Source organism: Zophobas morio, unplaced genomic scaffold (genome assembly GCF_036711695.1).
Source record: "Zophobas morio isolate AGI-343-1 ecotype UQ-CSIRO unplaced genomic scaffold, CSIRO_AGI_Zmor_V1 ptg000038l, whole genome shotgun sequence".
NCBI classification, from domain to species: Eukaryota; Metazoa; Arthropoda; class Insecta; order Coleoptera; family Tenebrionidae; genus Zophobas; species Zophobas morio.
Genome location: NW_026972143.1, coordinates 564,657 through 586,118, shown reverse-complemented (window position 1 = coordinate 586,118; position 21,462 = coordinate 564,657). Strand labels below are relative to the sequence as shown.

General features: G+C 32.7%; 2 protein-coding genes across 2 annotated transcripts; both read right to left on the bottom strand.

Moving 5' to 3' along the window:
- Window positions 1-147: 147 nt before the first annotated feature.
- Window positions 148-21,422, bottom strand: LOC135140125 (ceramide synthase 5-like). The gene is made up of 7 exons (XM_064070539.1): window positions 21,329-21,422; window positions 21,222-21,280; window positions 1,248-1,552; window positions 1,080-1,200; window positions 823-1,025; window positions 412-774; window positions 148-357 (listed from the first exon to the last, which is right to left on the bottom strand). The coding sequence occupies exons 3-7, from the start codon at window positions 1,403-1,405 to the stop codon at window positions 162-164; spliced, it is 1,041 nt and encodes a 346-aa protein (XP_063926609.1). The 5' UTR covers window positions 1,406-1,552; window positions 21,222-21,280; window positions 21,329-21,422; the 3' UTR covers window positions 148-161.
- LOC135140134 (ceramide synthase 6-like) lies at window positions 8,955-10,413 on the bottom strand. The gene is made up of 6 exons (XM_064070551.1): window positions 10,219-10,413; window positions 10,051-10,171; window positions 9,797-9,999; window positions 9,508-9,748; window positions 9,341-9,456; window positions 8,955-9,284 (listed from the first exon to the last, which is right to left on the bottom strand). The coding sequence occupies exons 1-6, from the start codon at window positions 10,347-10,349 to the stop codon at window positions 9,098-9,100; spliced, it is 999 nt and encodes a 332-aa protein (XP_063926621.1). The 5' UTR covers window positions 10,350-10,413; the 3' UTR covers window positions 8,955-9,097.
- Window positions 21,423-21,462: the final 40 nt, after the last annotated feature.

Below are 21,462 nucleotides of genomic sequence, written 5' to 3'. Positions count from 1 at the left end.
TGATTAGCATTCAAGATTGCTTAAAGCATTACTTGATAAAAAATCACGGCTTTTAAATTTAAGTTGGCAAGATTGCTTTCGTGGAGGAATCGGACTCCTCTGTCAAATAAAACACTTTTTTGCGTATTAACTTTTAATAAACCACAACCTATGCCGAAAAATCAGTTCTCGTTCGTGTCGTCGTCGGTGCTCGAGCGCACGTCCTTCTGCATCTTCCCCTCCCCCGCCGCCTGCACCGCAATTTTCAAAATCAAATAAGTCCAATAAACATGTAGCACCTCGAGCGTTATCAGCATCCCATTAATAATATAAAACGCGTTAAAGTCGGGCGCTAGCTCCGGGGTGTCGATTAGAGTGCTGCAAACATCACAAATAAAATCATCCTAAAAAACTTCCAAGTAAATCCCCAACTGTTTAATGATCCACAGCGGGAAAATGCCCAGGCGGGTGATGATCCACAAGGTGGCGAAAATGCAGAAGCAGACGCTGCAGACGAGGTGGTAGTTGGCGTATTTTGCAATTTTCGCCGCTTCGAGGAAGATGTCGCCGCAGTCGTGCACCACGAGCACCAGCGAGCCCACCCGACAGGCGCCCGCCAGCCACGAGAAGGCGATGAGGAGGATGGCGGCGATGTGGTGCACGAGCATCTGCCAGAAGTCTTTGCGTTTCACGTCGAAGAACTGGCTGAAGAAGAGGGACACGTAGAAGGAGAGGGCGATCATGTAGTACCACCAGAGGCCGCTGGAGACCACCTGGGAGTGCGGGTAGTCGACCCTGCGACGAAGAATTAGACCGAAAAGCTAGCTGATGATGACTTCGTACCAAGACTGCGAGATGTCCCAAAGCCACGGCTTATCCCACAGCACCACCACGCCATACACGAAAATGCACGAATAATACGTGAATCTCCAACAACCTTCACAAAACTTGATTAAAACCGAAGGCCGGTCCTGCTTCTTCCGCAGACGCAGCCATCGTTCGATCTGTCTTTCGCTCATATCCATGTGCTTGGTCAGACCTACAATCTACGTAACAACAATAAGAAAAAAATCGGCTTATATACATTACATATACATTACTTCAGAATGCGGCACTTTTTTCCACTTAACATAAGCCTGTTCGAGCACCCGATTTGGGGGTGCCATTCTGGCTCTCTTGTCTTTGACTCCCAGGTACACTCCCAAGGGCTTAAAGCAGTACCTGGTGGACACGGTTCGATTAAGGTGGTACATTTTGCGAAAACAAACCTAAAGAACAGGTAACGTATGGACAGTACGCCTACGGCCATGGGGAGAGGGTAGAGGAGGTTCGCGCAGGAGACATGGGGGAATTCGGGGTCTTTTCTCCGACCCGGTGCTAACAGCCAGATCAGTTCGCCCCACAGCGTACGAAGAAATTCCGCCATTTATGTCATTCTGACCTGTCAACGGAACGTCAGTGGAGCCAAAGCTTGCTTTGTTGTATTTTTGATGCAGGGGCGGCATTCAAAAATAGTTAAGGTGTTGTTCCCGAAATGGTTACCACTTTTCGTTTATAAAGCTCAAATGTCACGCTAATATATTACGGAATATTCCAGCAAATGGCACAACAGTTGATTAAACGACGAACTAATCACAATTAAGGAATTAATTTGTTAAAAAAATATTAATCTGTGTAAATTTAAAACGTTTCAATACATTTCCAACAGGTAGTTTAGAAGTATAAAGCGGGATTTATAAACTTGCTGTTGACGTCAGTTCAACTGAAAATTGTCATTTATAAACTCCGTTGCCAAGTTGCCGTTAAATATAATGGTCAACTTTTGCCGTATTTAAAGGAGTTGTAGAAGAAAAGTGGAGGATTTAAGTTGATTACTACAAATATTTACCATTTTAGACATGTTTCAAGTTTGTTGTTGTCGAAATAAGTCTGCACATGTTAAGAAAAACAAGGCAAAATATATGCCCCGCCCACCCACCCTGTCTCTATTGTGATGATTTTTGACTGCAAAAAATCGTGTTGTTCAAAGAATACTCTATGTATATCAAGAAAAAAATGAAGCCAAAGATTAGGCTCCACCCACAGCCGCCCCGAACTCAATTCTCAATTCTGATGAATTTTTCATTCGTTGTCAGATCGAAGGGCGGGGCTTAACTGCAAGATCCATATTTGTTTACAAGAATTTACCAGTTTAAACATGTTTTAAGTTTTTGTTCCGAAAAGACGACTACATATATTAAGCAAATAGGCAAACTATAAGCCCCACCCATAACTGCCCTGATCTAAATAGTAATGAATGCGTTGCCAGACTTAGAGGCGGAGCTTAATTGCAAAATCCATATTTCCTTACAAAAATTTACCATTTGAAAAATATTTTAAGTTTCTAAGAATAAAAAAAATATCACAATTGAGATGGGGTGGGTGGGCGGGGTTTATATTGTGCCTTTTTTTTCTTAATATACATAGTATACTTTGAACAACACGATACTCAAAAACATGTTTTTAATTTCTTGTAAAGAAATAAGTATTTTGCAGTTAAGCTCAGCCCCCTTAGTCAACGGCGAATAAAAAAATTATCCCAATTGAGATTGGGTGGGTGGGCGGGCTTACATTTTGCCTTTTTGTTTTAATATGTGTAGATTTCTTTTCACAACACGAAACTTAAAACATGTTTAAAATGGAAAATTGGTATAAGAAAATACCAATTTTGCAATTAGACTCCGCCCCATAATTGCAAAATCCATACTTCCTTGCAAAAATCTACCCAAAATCTTTTAAATTTTTTGTTGTGAAAAGATGGCTATGTATAAAGAAAAAAGAAAAATAAAAAAAGAAAAATATAAGCCCCGCCCACCCGCCCTATCTCAATTCTGATGATTTTTTTTTATTCGTCGTAAGATGAGGGGGCAGAGCTTAATTGCAAAATCCGTATTTTTCTACAAGAAATAAAAACAATGTTTTTGAGTATAGTGTTGTTCAAAGAATACTACGTATATTAAGAAAAAATTAAAGATAAAGATTAAGCCCCACCCATACCTGCTCTGATCCAAAAAGTACTGAAGTTTTCATTCGTTGCCAGACCTAGAGGCGGAGCCTAATTGCAAAATCCATATTTCCTAAAAAAAATTACCATTTTAAACGTGTTTTAAGTTTCTAAAAATAAAAAACGTCATCACAATTGAGATGGGGTGGGTGGGCGGGGTTTATATTGTGCCCCTTTTTTCTTAACATACAACAATTACAATTATTAAGTAAGTATTTTGCAGTTAAGTACATGCCAAGATAAAACTAATTTTGTCAAATCATATACTCTCTAAGAAAATAGAGAGTGGGTGGGCGGGGCTTGTACTTGGGGGCCCCTCTCACCCACCCTTATTCCATTTTCATCATTCATTATTATTGGCCGTGAAGAAAGAATGTCACCTGTTTTCAATTTTAAAATTATAAGATCGAAAGAAAAATTTTAAAAATAAAGGAAAAATTGTGATATGAAATCACAAAAATGAAACTCAAAAAATCGAGAATATGAAAAACAAAAATTAAGAACTTCAAACGAAAAATAGAAAAATCGAAATATTAAAAACGACAAAGTGAAAAATCGAAAAATGAAAAATTAAAAATTGCAAAATTGAAAATGAAAAAACGAAAAATTGTGTAATGAAAAATTAAAAATCGAAGAAAAAGGAAAAACCAAAAATTCTAACACCAAAAAATTGGTCGATGATTATTTCGACAGCACTTCCCTTGCCTCGATTTTCTTCAATTGTTCATATTTTTCTTCAGTTTTTCGATCTACAATTTTTCGAGTTTTCAAGATTAAAATTTTCGGTTTTCCAACTTTAGATTTTTTCAATTTTTACATTTTGCAATTTTTCGGTTCTTTATTTTCGTTATTTTTTCACTTATTCGATTTTTCAGTGTTTCGATTTTATTTTTTGTTTCTTGAATTTTAATTTTTTCAGTTTCTAGTTTCTCCAATTTTTCGATTTGCAATTTTTCGGTTTTTCTTTTTTTTTTGTTTTTTCATTTTTAAGATAAGCGACTCTTCGACAATTTCACCACTTTTCAATTTTTCGATCTTTCAATTTTAAAATTATAAAATCGAAAGAAATGTTGAAAAAATAAAGGAACTGTAAAAAGAAAAAATTGTGATATGAAATCGAGAAAACAAAAATCAAAAAACCGAGCATATGAAAAACAAAAAATTTAAAAATTGAGGAACCGAAAAATTGAAAACGAGAAACTGGAAAAAATGAAAAATTGAAATACATATCAACAAATTGATCCAAGATTATTTCGACAGAACTTCCCTCGCCTCGATTTTTTGCTTGAATTTTTCAATTCTTCAATTTTTAATTTTTTTCTTCAGTTTTTCACTTTCTCGATTTTCCAATTTTTGGATGATTCAGTTTTCAGATTTTGAAAATTTTCAATTTACAATTTCGCGAGTTTTCAATTTTGAATTTCTCACTTTTTGGATTTATCAAGTTTTCGTTTCCTCAATTTTTGGATTTGCAATTTTTCAATTTTTAATTTTTTTTGGTTAGTACATGCTAAGATAAAATTAATTTTGGCAAATCATATACCTTCTAAGAAAATAGAGGGTGGGTGGGCGGGGCTAGTACTTGCCAAGAATTAATTATAAAATTAAAAAATTAAAGGAATTGTAAAACGGAAAAATTGTGACATGAAATCGAGAAAATGAAAATCAAAAATCGCGATTATGAAAAACAAAAATCACAACCTTGAAGAATAATTCTTCAATTATTGAGGAAACGAAAAATTGAAAAATCGAAGAATTAAAAACGAGAAACTGAAAAATCGAAAAATTGTGATATGAAAAATTCAAAATCGAAAAAAAAGAAAAAACAAAAAATTATAATATCAAAAAATTGATATAAAATAAATAAATCCAGATTTTTCAAAAAATTATAAAATTTGAGTTTGCGAATTTTATTTTTAACTCCAACCAATATTTTCCAGAATCATCAATTGAAATATTGCAATTTTTAAAAATTGGTCGAAGGTTGTTTCGACAGAACTTCCCTCGCATCGATTTGGGAATTAGACTCCGCCCGATAATTGTAAAATCTATATTTCCTTGCAAAAATGTAAAATCTTAACCATGTTTTAAGTTTCTTGTTGTGAAAAGATGGCTATGTATATTAAGAAAGAAAAAGGACAAAATATAAGCCCCGCCCATCCGCCCTATCTCAATTCTGATAATTTTTTTTATTCGTAGTAAGCCGAGGGGCGGAGCTTAATTGTAAAATCCTTATTTTTCTACGAGAAATAACCAATTTTTTCCCTTTTTCCTCTTGATCAGTAAATAATATTGAACTCAGGTTTCTAGTTTTTCGGATTTTGATCGACTTTATTAAAATGTCAAAAAATTTTCCTGTACATCTAACGTTATAGAGTTAGAGAGAAATTACCATGTGAAATATGTTCATAAGTAATCGTGTTATACAAAGAAAACTGAATGTATTAATTAAAAAAGAAAATCAAAAGAGACGCCCCACCCATCCATCTCGATCTCAATCGTGATGAAGTTTTCATTCGTTGCCAGACAGAAGGGCGGAGCGTAATTGCAAAATCAATATTTCCTTACAAAAGTTTACCATTTTAAACGTGTTTTACGTTTCTAAGAATAAAAAAATCATTACAATTGAGATGGGGTGGGTGGGCGGGGCTTATATTGTGCCCTTTTTTCTTAATATACGTAGTATTCTTTAAGCAAAACGATACTCAAAAACATGTTTTCAATTTCTTGTAAAGAAATAAGTATTTTGCAGTTAAGTACATGCCAAGATAAAACTAATTTTGGCAAATCATATACCCTCTAAGAAAATAGAGAGTGGGTGGGCGGGGCTAGTACTTGGGGGCCCCTCTCACCCACCCTTATTCCGTTTTCATCATTCATTCTTATTGGCTGTGAAGAAAGAATTTCACCTGTTTTCAATTTTAAAAATATAAGATCGAAAGAAAAATTTTAAAAATAAAGGAAAAATTGTGATATGAAATCACGAAAATGAAACTCAAAAAATCGAGAATATGAAAAACAAAAATTAAAAACTTCAAAAACTGAGGAAACGAAAAATAGAAAAATCGAAATATTAAAAACGACAAAGTGAAAAATCGAAAAATGAAAAATTAAAAATTGAAAAATTGAAAATGAAAAAACGAAAAATTGTGATATGGAAAATTAAAAATCGAAGAAAAAGGAAAAACCAAAAATTCTAATACCAAAAAATTGGTCGATGATTATTTCGACAGAACTTCCCCTGCCTCGATTTTCCGAATTCTTCAATTTTTCATATTTTTCTTCAGTTTTTCGATCTACAATTTTTCGAGTTTTCAAGATTAAAATTTTCGGTTTTCCAACTTTAGATTTTTTCAATTTTTACATTTTGCAATTTTTCGGTTCTTTATATTTTCGTTATTTTTTCACTTATTCGATTTTTCAGTGTTTCTATTTTATTTTTTGTTTCTTGAATTTTAATTTTTTCAGTTTCTAGTTTCTTCAATTTTTCGATTTGCAATTTTTCTGTTTTTCTTTTTTTTTTGTTTTTTCATTTTTAAGATAAGCGACTCTTCGAGAATTTCACCAGTTTTCAATTTTTCGATCTTTCAATTTTAAAATTATAAAATCGAAAGAAATGTTGAAAAAATAAAGCAATTGTAAAAAGAAAAAATTGTGATTGAAATCGAGAAAATAAAAATCAAAAAACCGAGCATATGAAAAACAAAAAATTGAAAAATTAAGGAACCGAGAAATTGAAAACGAGAAACTGGAAAAAATGAAAAATTGAAATACATATCAACAAATTGATCGAAGATTATTTCGACAGAACTTCCCTCGCCTCGATTTTTTGCTTGAATTTTTCAATTCTTCAATTTTTAATTTTTTTCTTCAGTTTTTCACTTTCTCGATTTTCTAATTTTTGGATGATTCAGTTTTCAGATTTTGAAAATTTTCAATTTACAATTTCGCGAGTTTTCAATTTTGAATTTCTCACTTTTTTGATTTATCAAGTTTCCGTTTCCACGATTTTTGGATTTGCAATTTTTCAATTTTTAATTTTTTTGGTTAGTACATGCTAAGATAAAACTAATTTTGGCAAATCATATACCTTCTAAGAAAATAGAGGGTGGGTGGGCGGGGCTAGTACTTGCCAAGAATTAATTATAAAATTAAAAAATAAAGGAATTGTAAAACGGAAAAATTGTGATATGAAATCTAGAAAATGAAAATCAAAAATCGCGATTATGAAAAACAAAAATCACAACCTTGAAGAATAATTCTTCAATTATTGAGGAAACGAAAAATTGAAAAATCGAAGAATTAAAAACGAGAAACTGAAAAATCGAAAAACTGTGATATGGAAAATTCAAAATCGAAGAAAAAGGAAAAACGAAAAATTATGATATCAAAAAGTTGATGGAAAATAAATAAATCCAGATTTTTCGAAAAATTATAAAATTTGAGTTTGCGAATTTTATTTTTAACTCCAACCAATGTTTTCCAGAATCGTCAATTGAAATATTGCAATTTTTAAAAATTGGTCGAAAGTTGTTTCGACAGAACTTCCCTCGCATCGATTTGGGAATTAGACTCCGCCCGATAATTGTAAAATCTATATTTCCTTGCAAAAATGTAAAATCTTAACTATGTTTTAAGTTTCTTGTTGTGAAAAGTATGTATATGTATATTAAGAAAGAAAAAGGACAAAATATAAGCCCCGCCCACCCGCCCTATCTCAATTCTGATGATTTTTTTTATTCGTAGTAAGCCGAGGGGCGGAGCTTAATTGTAAAATCCTTATTTTTCTACGAGAAATAACCAATTTTTTCCCTTTTTCCTCTCGATCAGTAAATAATATTGAACTCAGGTTTCTAGTTTTTCGGATCCTGATTAATTTTTTATTAAAATCTCAAAAATTTTTCCTGTACATCTGACGTTAGAGAGAGTTAGAGAGAAATTACCATGTGAAATATGTTCTTAAGTAATCGTGTTATACAAAGAAAACTGAATGTATTAATTAAAAAAGAAAATCAAAAGAGAAGCCCCACCCATCTATCTCGATCTCAATCGTCATTAATTTTTCATTCGTTGTCAGACCGAAGGGCGGAGCGTAATTGCAAAATCCATGTTTCCTTACAAAAATTTACCAATTTAAACGTGTTTTAGGTTTCTAAGAATAAAAAAAATCATCACAATTGAGATGGGGTGGGTGGGCGGGGTTTATATTTTACCCTTTTTTTCTTAATATACATAGTATTCTTTCAACAACACGATACTCTAAAAAAATATCGATTTTGCAATTAGACTCCGCCCCATTATTGCAAAATTCATACTTCTTTGCAAAAATGTACCACTTTAACCATGTTTTAAATTTCTTGTTGTGAAAAGATGGCTATGTATATTGAGAAACAAAAGGAAAATATAAGCCCCGCCCACCCGCCCTATCTCAAATCTGGTGATTTTTTTATTCGTCGTAAGTCGGGAGGCGGAGCTTAAAAAAGAAAACCAAAAGAGAAAGAAGCCCCACCCAGCCGTCTGGATCTCAATCGTGATGAAATTTTACAACAATCAGGCCAGTAGTCAGATTATCTGCCTAGACAGAATTAAAGAAGGTAAATAAGCATCAGGTCATCAACATTTTAGCAAGGACATGTTTACCAATTTGAATAGGTGCAGCGTAATACTAATAACATTTCTGTATTCGTTAATTTTATGGATTTCTTTTATAATTCTTGTGTCCGAAGTGTAATCAACTAATCATTGTACTGATTAAATTATTTTTTTTATTGTCTAAAAATTAAAAAACTAGTATGATGTATTATTTATTTCACAGATAAACCAGTTTCTTTAAAATTGTCCTTGTTGTGACGACAGTATAATTTTTTTGGTCTCGTCGTTCAGTTTATTTTTGAAATTCTGATGCGACGTTGCCACGGTATTCTAATTTTCCGTGATGTAAATAAAATTGAATATCAATCTATAGTGAGTGCAATAAAATTGGAATAATGTGGCAACGTCGCATCGGAATTTCAAAAATAAGTTATAGTATACGAGTAAAACTGTGGGAACTAATTAGATGGATAAGTATTTATTTTAGTCGTCGACGTCCGACCTGGCGTCCTCCATGGCTCCAGTTTTACAAAAATTCGCAATAACTTTGACCAAAAAATAAGTCCACATAAGATTCATAAGACCGAACCCAAGACCACAAAAAATGAAAATATAATAAAGAACGTTACTACGAACTGCGGGCAAATATTTCGGGGCGTCCAAAGTTATACTAAAAAAAAAAAAAAGTTATAAAGTTATAAATATTTTGAGTACTATATAGCTTACCTTTTCAAAAGAAAAATATGGATAACTCCTCTTATAGAAACCCAAACCAACGTAAACAAAACAAAAACAAGAATTGAGAGCTTGCGCAAGTTTAAATATTTGCAAATTTTCGTTGCCTGAAAACCATTTCCGTTTAGACGGACTCATACCTAAAATTCGGTACCAACCTCAAGAAACACATTGCAGGTGTCAGAAACGAGTACAAAAAGTGTGCTAAATTTATAAAAATAAGTGGTCCAACCAATCAGTAACGACAAAATTCCGACTAGATGGTGCACAACCATGACGTAGTAATCTTTTCTTGGTATGTCTAAAGCGAGTCCAAGGAGTTGCCCTCCTATGAAAGAGAAACATAACATGAAGTACCACCAGACGTCATCGGGAACGGTTTGGTTGTAGTGGTCGGTCCTACAAATCGCGGTTAACCAAAGTCACTAAAAAAACTAAACGTCGTACCAACATTGATTAAAATCCACCAACCACGGTTTATCTTTCAGGACTAAAAAACCCCAAGTGCAAGCACCCGTAAAGTAGAAAAATTCCCAACAACTGTTGCCGAACTTGTCTGAAACGGAGGGTTTGTCTTGGGCTGCTCGCAATTTAAACCACTCGTTTACTTTCGTGTAGTCCACATCTATCTGTTTAGAAAGACCTAAAATCTAAGATATCGGGCGTCACAACCGGTGTCAAATTTAGCTTTCTATACATACTTCACGTTCGGACCATTTTTTTGATTTTGAATACGCTTTTTCTAAAGCTGGGTTGGGTGCTGGTTTCTTGGGTGTAACTTTTTCGAGTCCGCACCATACCCCAACCCGGGTGAATATAAACCTCGAAAACACAGTTAGTTTTGTAAAAAAAACCAAACACTTACCAACTTGACTAAAAACAGGCGTAAAGACAAGATGATGAAACTTCCTCCTAACGGGTACAACAGTTCCCAAAAATTTCTCTCTCTTTGGTCACCCAAAAATGGGTCGAAGTTTAAAGTGAAATTGACGATCTTCATCGGTGCAACGAGAATACGATACCACCAAGAAATCGAGTATTTCGAGTTTTCATTACCTTTCGTTTTTTTTCAGTCACTTTAAAGGAACGTTTTAGCTGGTGGGGAAAAATCTCGAACCATGAAATGCGTTTACACATAATATAAAACATCCACAACAGTTCGTATATGAATTAACGTTTTCTTTTGTTTGTAATGTAATAGTTTGTGATAAAAAAAAACAAAAATATTACTCGTAGTGATAACAATATAAACAAGCAATAACAAAACATTGATCAAGGACGTCTATTTCTTTAATCGTTTTTTGCACGGTGTCCAAAAATCGATAAAAATTTTTAAAAACTAAGGAACGCATTTACAGGTAAAGAAATTTTTGAATTATTTTGTTGTTTTTGAATGAAATAAAATATATTTGTTTTAAAATTTTTGAAGATATATAATATACTTTTCTTACTTTAAAAAAAATATATTATTGCTAACTGAACTACATATTTTAAAAAAATATTAAAAAGATAATAATAAAGTAACGTTAGATGTACAGGAAAATTTTTGACAGTTTAATAAAGTTGATCAGAATCCGAAACACTAGAAACCTGAGTTCAATATTATTTACTGATCGAGAAGAAAAAGGGAAAACTTGTTTTTTTGTCGTAGAAAAATAAAGATTTTACAATTAAGCTCCGCCCCTCGGCTTACTACGACTAAAAAAAAATCATCAGAAATGAGATAGGGCGGGTGGGCGGGGCATTTATTTTGTCTTTTTTTTAATATACATACTTAGGAATCTTTTCACAACAAGAAACTTAAAACATGATTAATACGGTACATTTTGCAAGGAAATATGGATTTTGCAATTATAGGGCGGAATCTATGCCCCACCCACCCACCCCATCTCCATTGTGATTATTTTTTTATTCGCCGTCAACCAAGGAGGCGGACCTTAACTGAAAATACGTATTTCTTTACAAGAAATTAAAAACATATTTTTGAGTATCGTGTTGTTCAAAGAATACTATGTACATTAAGAAAAAATGGCAAAGTATAAACCTCAATTGTAATGATTTTTTTATTCTTAGAAACGTAAAACACTTTCAAAATGATAAATTTTTGTGCGGATATATGGATTTTGTAATTAGGCTCCTCCTCTAGGTTTAACATCGAATGAAAAATTCATCACGATTGAGTTCGAGATGGATGGGTGGGGCTTCTCTTTTGGTCTTCTTTAAATTCTCAGCATTCGGTTTTGTAATTCCTGATTAAATCGATCAAATAAATTCACGCATTCATTAATTTTTTTGAGTCAGCCTGTATATGCAAATCCAAAAATATGAATGGAATGATAAACCACAAGTACAGACTCATCATATTTTGTACATTTCAGATAGGATTTATTCAGCAAAATTTTGGAGTGACGTCATCAATGTTTTAGGGGGGAAGAGCAAATACATTTTGATAAAAAATTTACCATGCTTATGATGACTTTAAAACATCTCCAAGATTTCAAAGCATTCGGTTCTGTAATTCCTGATTAAATCAATAAAATAAATTGACGCATTCATTAATTTTTTTGAGTCACCCTGTATATGCAAATCGAAAAAATTTTAATGGAATGATAAATGACAAGAAGAGACTCACCATATTTTGTACATTTTAGATAGGATTTATTCAGCAAAATTTTCTGGTGACGTCATAAATTTTTTAGGGGGGAAGAGCAAATACATTTTGATAAAAAATTTACCATGCTTATGATAATTTTAAAACATCTTCAAGATTTCAAAGCATTCGGTTTTGTAGTTCCTGAGTAAATCAGTAAAATAAATTTTGCGCATTCATTAGTTTTTTTGAGTCATCCTGTATATGCAAATCCAAAAAATATGAATGGAGTGATATATCACAAGTACGGACGCATCATATTTTGTACATTTTAGATAGGATTTATTCGGCAAACTTTTGAGCTGACGTCATCAAGTTTTTGGAGGGGATAACCAAATATATTTTGACTAAAGATTTATGATGCTCTTTATAGCCTTAAAACATCTGCAACATTTCAAAACATTCGGGTTAGCAGATTCAAAATTAAATTGCAAAATGTTGTTTTATAATTTTGATTTTTTTTCCAAAAATCTGGACGTTTCGGGTAAAAACTGAATTCGGAGTCGTAAACTACATGTGTAGGACTATGTTATTTTACACAATTTAAGACCCATTTACTATGTACAATTTTGAAGTGACGTCATCGCATTAGTGGTGGGGATGATTAGACAAATTTTGGTTAGCGTTTTACCATCTACATGATATTCTTAATGTAAGTACAAAATTTAACAACAATCGGTCTAGTACTTTCGGAGATTATCTGTCTAATAAAAATCCGGGACGGCAGACAGACGGACAGACGTACAGATGAACGGACATACGGACAGACAGACGGAAATGGGAGACCTATTTCTTCGTCTTCTAGGGGTCATGAAAGATCGAGAAAACGTAAAAGTAGAGGGTCGGCCGACGGACTCGATTACATACTTTCGCAAGGAAATGTGGATTTTGCAATTATGGGGCGAAGTCTAAATGCAAAATCTATATTTCCTTATACAAATTTTTCACTTTAAACATATTTTAACTATCATGTTGTGAAAAGAAGTCTACATATATTAAAAAAATTGGTCTAAAGAGTTTAGACAGTACTTCCCTCGCTGTCGGAAACTTGACGACTGCATGCGTATTATGTTTTTTTTTCTCATTACATTTTTGTAGTGGGAATTTAAAAAAAAATTGTGATGACGTCATCAACATTTTTGCAAGGACACGTATATCAGTTGGGATAGATGTAGTGTAATACTAAGAATAAAATTATTGTATTCCCAAATTTTCGGGAAAATGAATTGGGTCGTTTTGAATATTGATTTCTCATAATCAATAAAATAACGAAACAATTTACTCAGGTATACGGCGCCGGTGTGTAATATCTATAGAGCGGATGTCTGTCGGGCTAGGCAAGGCCAAACTCGGTACGGCTCGTACGGGATGCGAATTCATTGCGATTGCGGACTGCACTTCGTTTATTTGAGATAAGAATAAAGCTGTTTCGTTGCACTCTGCTGCTAATTCCCGTTCTCATTTACTTAGCCGTTTGATTAATAAATCGTTAATTATATTTATGGAATTAGTACCGATTAAACGTGACGTAGCCCGACAAAAATCCGCTGTCTGGTAATATGAAAGGCAACTGAAAATCGTTTATGTATAAACATTCTTAATTTAAGATGACAAGCGTAACAGCATACGTGAGAGTCCAACAGAGAAACTGTAAACAAAACGACCATCGGTTTTATTGCTTCGACTTCCGCTTATTATATAAAACATTGGGTTTTATTTTAATTCTTGACGGTGAAATTCACAATTGGTTGATTATAAACATGTCTATTCCATATTCGCGGAACCAAGTGACGGCATAAAACAAATGCAGGTCTGTAATGTTAAAGTCGATGTAAATAAGCGTGCTACCCTTATGTTTCAACCGAGTTTTTCCTTTAACAAATTTTGTGTCTACCAAATTGGGTTGGTTGGGGTGTAATACTAATAATAAGTGTTGCCTTTAATTTAATCAATAAAATAAATTGACTTCATTAATTTTTTTGAACCACCTCTTAAGAAAATCTAAAAAATATGAACGGAATGATAAATCACAAGTTCAAACTCATCATATTTTTTGCATTTTAGATAGGATTTATTCAGCAAAATTTAAGGGTGACGTCATCAATTTTTTTAGGAGGGATGTACAAATACATTTTGAACAAAAGTTTACCATGCTTATAATACCTTTAAAATATTCCCAAGATTTCAAAGCATTCGGTTTTGTAGTTCCTGATTAAATCGATAAAATAAACTCACGCCTTCATTAATTTTTTTGAGTCACCCTGCATATGCAAATCCAAAAATATGAATGGAATGATAAATCACAAGTACAGACTCATCATATTTTGTACAATTTAGATACGATTTATTCGGCAAACTTTTGAGCTGACGTCATCAGTTTTTTGTAGAAGATAACCACATATATTTTGACTAAAAATTTATTATGCTCTTTATAACCTTAAAACATCTGCAAGATTTCAAAGCATTTGGTTTTATAGTTCCTGATTAAATCAATAAAATAAATTTACGCATTCATTAATTTTTTTGAGTCACCCTGTATATGCAAATCGAAAAAATTTGAATGGAATGATAAATCACAAGAAGAGACTCACCATATTTTGTACATTTTAGATAGGATTTATTCAGCAAAATTTTGTGGTGACGTCATAAATTTTTTAGGGGGGACGACCAAATACATTTTGATCAAAAATTTACCATGCTTATGATAATTTTAAAATATCTTCAAGATTTCGAAGCATTCGGTTTTGTAGTTCCTGAGTAAATCAGTAAAATAAATTTACGCTTTCATTTATTTTCTTGAATCACCCTGTATATGCAAATCCAAAAAATATGAATGGAGTGATAGATCACAAGTACAGACTGATCATATTTTGTACATTTTAGCTATGATTTACTCGGCAAATTTTCGAGCTGACGTCATCAAGTTTTTGGAGGGGATAAGCAAATATATTTTGACTAAACATTTATTATGCTCTTTATAACCTTAAAACATCTGCAAGATGTCAGAGCGTTCGGTTTTGTAGTTCCTGATTAAATCAATAAAATATATTTACGCATTCATTAATTTTTTTGAGTCACCCTGTATATGCAAATCCAAGAAATATGAATGGAGTGATAAATTACAAGTACAGACTCATCATATTTTTACAGTTTAGATAGGATTTATTCGGCAAACTTTCGAGCTGACGTCATCAATTTTTTGGAGGGGATAAGCAAATATATTTTGACTAAACATTTATTATGCTCTTTATAACCTTAAAACATCTGCAAGATTTCAAAGCATTCGGTTTTGTAGTTTCTGAATAAATCAGTAAAATATATTTACGCATTCATTAATTTTTTTGAGTCACCCTGTATATGCAAATCCAAAAAATATGAATGGAGTGATGGATCACAAGTACAGACTCATCATATTTTGTACATTTTAGATAGGATTTATTCGACAAACTTTTGAGCTGACGTCATCAAGTTTTTGGAGGGGATAACCAAATATATTTTGACTAAAGATTTATGATGCTCTTTATAGCCTTAAAACATGTGCAACATTTCAAAACATTCAGGTTAGCAGATTCAAAATTAAATTGCAAAATGTTGTTTTATAATTTTGATTTTTTTTCCAAAAATCTGGACGTTTCGGGTAAAAACTGAATTCGGAGTCGTAAACTACATGTGTAGGACTATGTTATTTTACACAATTTAAGACCCATTTACCATGTACAATTTTGAAGTGACGTCATCGCATTAGTGGTGGGGATGATTAGACAAATTTTGGTTAGCGTTTTACCATCTACATGATATTCCTAATATAAGTACAAAATTTCACAACAATCGGTCCAGTACTTTCGGAGATTATCTGTCTAATAAAAATCCGGGACGGCAGACAGACGGACAGACGGACGGACAGACGGAAATGGGAGACCTATTTCTTCGTCTTCTAGGGGTCATGAAAGATCGAGAAAACGTAAAAGTAGAGAGTCGGCCGACGGACTCGATTACAATACTTCCTTTGCTTACGCTCGGGAAGTAAAAAGATCATCAGAATTGAGATAGGGCGGGACTTATATTTTGTCTTTCTTTTCCTTAATATACACAGCCATCTTTTCACAACAAGAAACTTAAAACATGGTCAAGATGGTACATTTCGCAAGGAAATGTGGATTTTGCAATTATGGGGCGAAGTCTAAATGCAAAATCGATATTTCCTTATACAAATTTTTCACTTTGAACACATTTTAACTATCATGTTGTGAAAAGAAGTCTACATGTATTAAAAAAAAAAAGCAAAATGTATGTGCGGAAATATGGAGTTTGCAATTAGGCTCCTCCCCTAGGTGTGCCAACTAATGAAAAATTCATTATTATGGGTGGGGCTTAATCTTTGGCTTTATTTTTTTGCTTAATGTACATAGTATTCTTTGAGCAACACGATACTCAAAAACATGTTTTTAATTTCTTGTGGAGAAATAAGAATTTTGCAGTTAAGCTCCGCCTTCTTGGCTCACGACGAATAAAAAAAATCATCACAATTGAGATAGGGCGAGTGGGCGGGGCTACATTTTTCCTTTTTGTCTTAATTTGTGTAGACTTATTTCGACAATAAGAAATTTAAAACATGTTTTTATTTTCTCGTAGAGAAATAAGGATTTTGCAGTAATAATTTAAAAACAAATAAACATATTATTTTTAGAATTATTTATTAAACAAATTAAACAAAGTAAATTAAAGTTTGATTCGATTGATTCTACAAAAAGGCGTCCCTCTGGTTATCTGCAATATAATTTGCAATAAATATTCAATAAAATAGGAATAACGTTTCAAAAATTTCAAAAACAAACTAGAGTTGGATAGCCTAGGAAGAGAAATTTCTGTCTCTTTTGTCGCCTAAAAATGGGTTTAAGTTTTAGGGGAAAATTAAAGATCTGCATCGGTGCCTCGAAACGACTCTACTACATTTTATAATCAAATATTTCAAATATTCATTGATTTTTTGTGCTATTTTTAAATTTACGAAAAATAACTTATGGAAAATTTAGTAGTGTTGAATGCAAATTACGAAACATATACTGATCTTAAGCTGATGGGGAAAAAATCTTGAATAAAAAAAAAACTTGTCCAAAAAGCTACGAATTTCATTTTTAAAACGATATTGGAGTTACAGCTTTTGGCACTTTGGTACAACGCTTCCCAAAAACAAAAATTGGTCTAAAGAGTTTAGACAGTACTTCCCTCGCTGTCGGAAACTTGACGACTGCATGTCTATTGTGTTTTTTTTTCTCATTACATTTTTGTAGTGGGAATTTAAAAAAAAATTGTGATGACGTCATCAACATTTTTGCAAGGACACGTATTTCAGTTGGGATAGATGTAGTGTAATACTAAGAATAAAATTATTGTATTCCCAAATTTTCGGGAAAATGAATTGGGTCGTTTTGAATATTGATTTCTTATAATCAATAAAATAACGAAACAATTTACTCACGTATACGGCGCCGGTGTGTAATATCTAGAGAGCGGATTTCTGTCGGGCTAGGCAAGGCCAAACTCGGTACGGCTCGTTAAGGGATGCGAATTCATTGCGGTTGCGGACTGCACTTCGTTTATTTGAGATTAGAATAACGCTGTTTCGTTGCACTCTGCTGTTAATTCCCGTTCTCATTTACTTAGCCGTTTGATTAATAAATCGTTAATTATATTTATGGAATTAGTACCGATTAAACGTGACGTAGCCCGACAAAAATCCGCTGTCTGGTAATATGAAAGGCAACTGAAAATCGTTTATGTATAAACATTCTTAATTTAAGATGACAAGCGTAACAGCATACGTGAGAGTCCAACAGAGAAACTGTAAACAAAACGACCATCGGTTTTATTGCTTCGACTTCCGCTTATTATATAAAACATTGGGTTTTATTTTAATTCTTGACGGTGAAATTCACAATTGGTTGATTATAAACATGTCTATTCCATATTCGCGGAACCAAGTGACGGCATAAAACAAATGCAGGTCTGTAATGTTAAAGTCGATGTAAATAAGTGTGCTACCCTTATGTTTCAACCGAGTTTTTCCTTTAACAAATTTTGTGTCTACCAAATTGGGTTGGTTGGGGTGTAATACTAATAATAAGTGTTGCCTTTAATTTAATCAATAAAATAAATCCAAAATATGAATGGAATGATAAATCACAAGTACAGACTCATCATATTTTGTACATTTTAGATACGATTTATTCGGCAAACTTTTGAGCTGACGTCATCAGTTTTTTGTAGAAGATAACCAAATATATTTTGACTAAAAATTTATTATGCTCTTTATAACCTTAAAACATCTGCAAGATTTCAAAGCATTCGGTTTTGTAGTTCCTGATTAAATCAATAAAATAAATTTACGCATTCATTAATTTTTTTGAGTCACCCTGTATATGCAAATCGAAAAAATTTGAATGGAATGATAAATCACTAGAAGAGACTCACCATATTTTGTACATTTTAGATAGGATTTATTCAGCAAAATTTTGTGGTGACATCATAAATTTTTTAGGGGGGACGACCAAATACGTTTTGATCAAAAATTTACCATGCTTATGATAATTTTAAAATATCTTCAAGATTTCGAAGCATTCGGTTTTGTAGTTCCTGAGTAAATCAGTAAAATAAATTTACGCTTTCATTTATTTTCTTGAATCACCCTGTATATGCAAATCCAAAAAATATGAATGGAGTGATAGATCACAAGTACAGACTGATCATATTTTGTACATTTTAGATATGATTTATTCGGCAAATTTTCGAGCTGACGTCATCAAGTTTTTGGAGGGGATAAGCAAATATATTTTGATTAAACATTTATTATGCTCTTTATAACCTTAAAGCATCTGCAAGATGTCAGAGCATTCCGTTTTGTAGTTCCTGATTAAATCAATAAAATATATTTACGCATTCATTAATTTTTTTGAGTCACTCTGTATATGCAAATCCAAAAAATATGAATGGAGTGATAAATGACAAGTACAGGCTCATCATATTTTGTACATTTTAGATATGATTTATTCGGCAAACTTTCGAGCTGACGTCATCAAGTTTTTGGAGGGGATAAGCAAATATATTTTGACTAAACATTTATTATGCTCTTTATGACCTTAAAACGTCTGCAAGATTTCAGAGCATTCGGTTTTGTAGTTCCTGATTAAATCAATAAAATATATTTACGCATTCATTAATTTTTTTGAGTCACCCTGTATATGCAAATCCAAAAAATATGAATGGAGTGATAGATCACAAGTACAGACTCATCATATTTTGTACATTTTAGATATCATTTATTCCACAAACTTTTGAGCTGACGTCATCAAGTTTTTGGAGGGGATAAGCAAATATTTTTTGACTAAAGATTTATGATGCTCTTTATAGCCTTAAAACATCTGCAACATTTCAAAGCATTCTGGTTAGCAGATTAAAAATTAAATTTCAAAATGTTGTTTTATAATTTTGATTTTTTTTCCAAAAATCTGGACGTTTCGGGTGAAAAGTCGATTCAGAGTTGTAAACTACATGTGTAGGACTATGTTATTTTATACAATTGAAAACCCATTTACTATGTACAATTTTGAAGTGACGTCATCGCATTAGTGGTGGGGATGATTAGACAAATTTTGGTTAGCGTTTTACCATCTACATGATATTCTTAATATAAGTACAAAATTTCACAACAATCGGTCGAGTACTTTCGGAGATTATCTGTCTAATAAAAATCCGGGGGCAGACGGACAGACGGACAGACGGACGGACAGACGGACGGACGGACGGACAGACGGACGGACAGACGGACAGACAGACGGAAATGGGAGACCTATTTCTTCGTCTTCTAGGGGTCATGAAAGATCGAGAAAACGTAAAAGTAGAGAGTCGGCCGACGGACTCGATTACAATACATCCTTTGCTTACGCTCGGGAAGTAAAAATCATCACAATTGAGATAGGGCGGGTGGGCGGGGCTACATTTTTCCTTTTTGTCTTAATTTGTGTAGAATTATTTCGACAATAAGAAATTTAAAACATGTTTTTATTTTCTCGTAGAGAAATAAGGATTTTGCAGTAATAATTTAAAAACAACTAAACATATAATTTTTAGAATTATTTATTAAACACTGTGTAAATTAAGATTTGATTCGATTGATTCCACAAAAAGAGCGTCCCTCTGTTTATCTGCAATATAATTTGCAATAAATATTCAATAAAATAGGAATAACGTTTCAAAAATTTCAAAAACAAACTAGAGTTGGATAGGTTACGACGAGACTTGCTGAAAAGGAAGAAAAATTTGTCTCTTTTGTCGCCCAAAAATGGGTTTAAGTTTTAGGGGCAAATTAAAGATCTGCATCGGTGCCTCGAGATGACTCTACTACATTTTATAATCAAATATTTCAAATATTCATTGATTTTTTGTGCTATTTTTAAATTCATGAAAAATAACTTATGGAAAATTTACTAGTGTTGAATGCAAATGACAAAACATATACTGAATACTGATCTTAAATCTTGAATAAAAAAAAACTTGTCCAAAAAGCTATGAATTTCATTTTTAAAACGATATTGGAGTTACAGCTTTTGGCATTTTGGTACAACGCTTCCCAAAAACAAAAACGAATATTTAAGTTAAAATTGCGTATCTCCCTCAACGCAACCGAAGATGTAGTATCAAACAATGCAAAAACACCTTGAAATTATATGAAACAAGTTCAACTTTTTGTTTGCTGCGAATTCATTAAAACAGCTTCTTAAAGAATTGCAAAAATGCACATACCTGCACACGGACAAAAACCTGTTTTGGACCTTCTCGACTAAATTAAAAACTTATCAGACTGGTATTTTGCGTTTTTACTAAACTGGAATAATGTTGAACGTAAATTGCGTGTACACAGAAACCAAAAATAAGGCGAAATAAATGCAATAAAAAATGGAACAAAATATGGAAAGTACGTAATTGGAGATTATTAAATTTGGTTTTTGTTTAATTTAGCTAACGTGAGTTCCAAATTTTTGTATGTATATCTGGGACATGAAATAATCACTGTAGTTAATGATAACGATGTGATGTTTGAAACTGTTTATGACAAGTCGTGAATGTAAATTTTCTGAAATATTATTTGCACTTCCAAACTATAATTTTACGTAATCGTTTTCAATAAATTTACATGAATTAACTTGTTTTTATTATAATTTTTACATGGGAAAAACGTTTGCTGAAAAGCTCTAGAACTCTGGTATAAGTCTTGAAGCATCTTACTGTAAAGCTGAAAGTTAATAATAGGTTAAATAACACCCGAGACTTACCTTTTCGCTGGTCAGAACTGATGACAGGGCTTTTATAGCTTTATTTTATAAGTTGGTATCACTTTCTGTCAGTGGTGATTTACGTTCCTACCTGTCAAATGGCAAGTGAGTACAAGGTTGACAATGTCATTGTC

Coding starts and splice junctions, on each gene's coding strand:
- LOC135140134 (XM_064070551.1), bottom strand. CDS start 10,349: ATGAAGATCGTCAATTTCACTTTAAACTTCGACCCATTTTTGGGTGAC. Junction 9,749..9,796: donor GTGGATTTTAATCAATGTTG/GTACGACGTTTA, acceptor CGCGATTTGTAG/GACCGACCACTACAACCAAA. Junction 9,457..9,507: donor CCTGCAATGTGTTTCTTGAG/GTTGGTACCGAA, acceptor AATGGTTTTCAG/GCAACGAAAATTTGCAAATA.
- LOC135140125 (XM_064070539.1), bottom strand. CDS start 1,405: ATGGCGGAATTTCTTCGTACGCTGTGGGGCGAACTGATCTGGCTGTTA. Junction 1,201..1,247: donor ATACGTTACCTGTTCTTTAG/GTTTGTTTTCGC, acceptor CGTGTCCACCAG/GTACTGCTTTAAGCCCTTGG. Junction 1,026..1,079: donor AAAAAGTGCCGCATTCTGAA/GTAATGTATATG, acceptor GTTGTTACGTAG/ATTGTAGGTCTGACCAAGCA.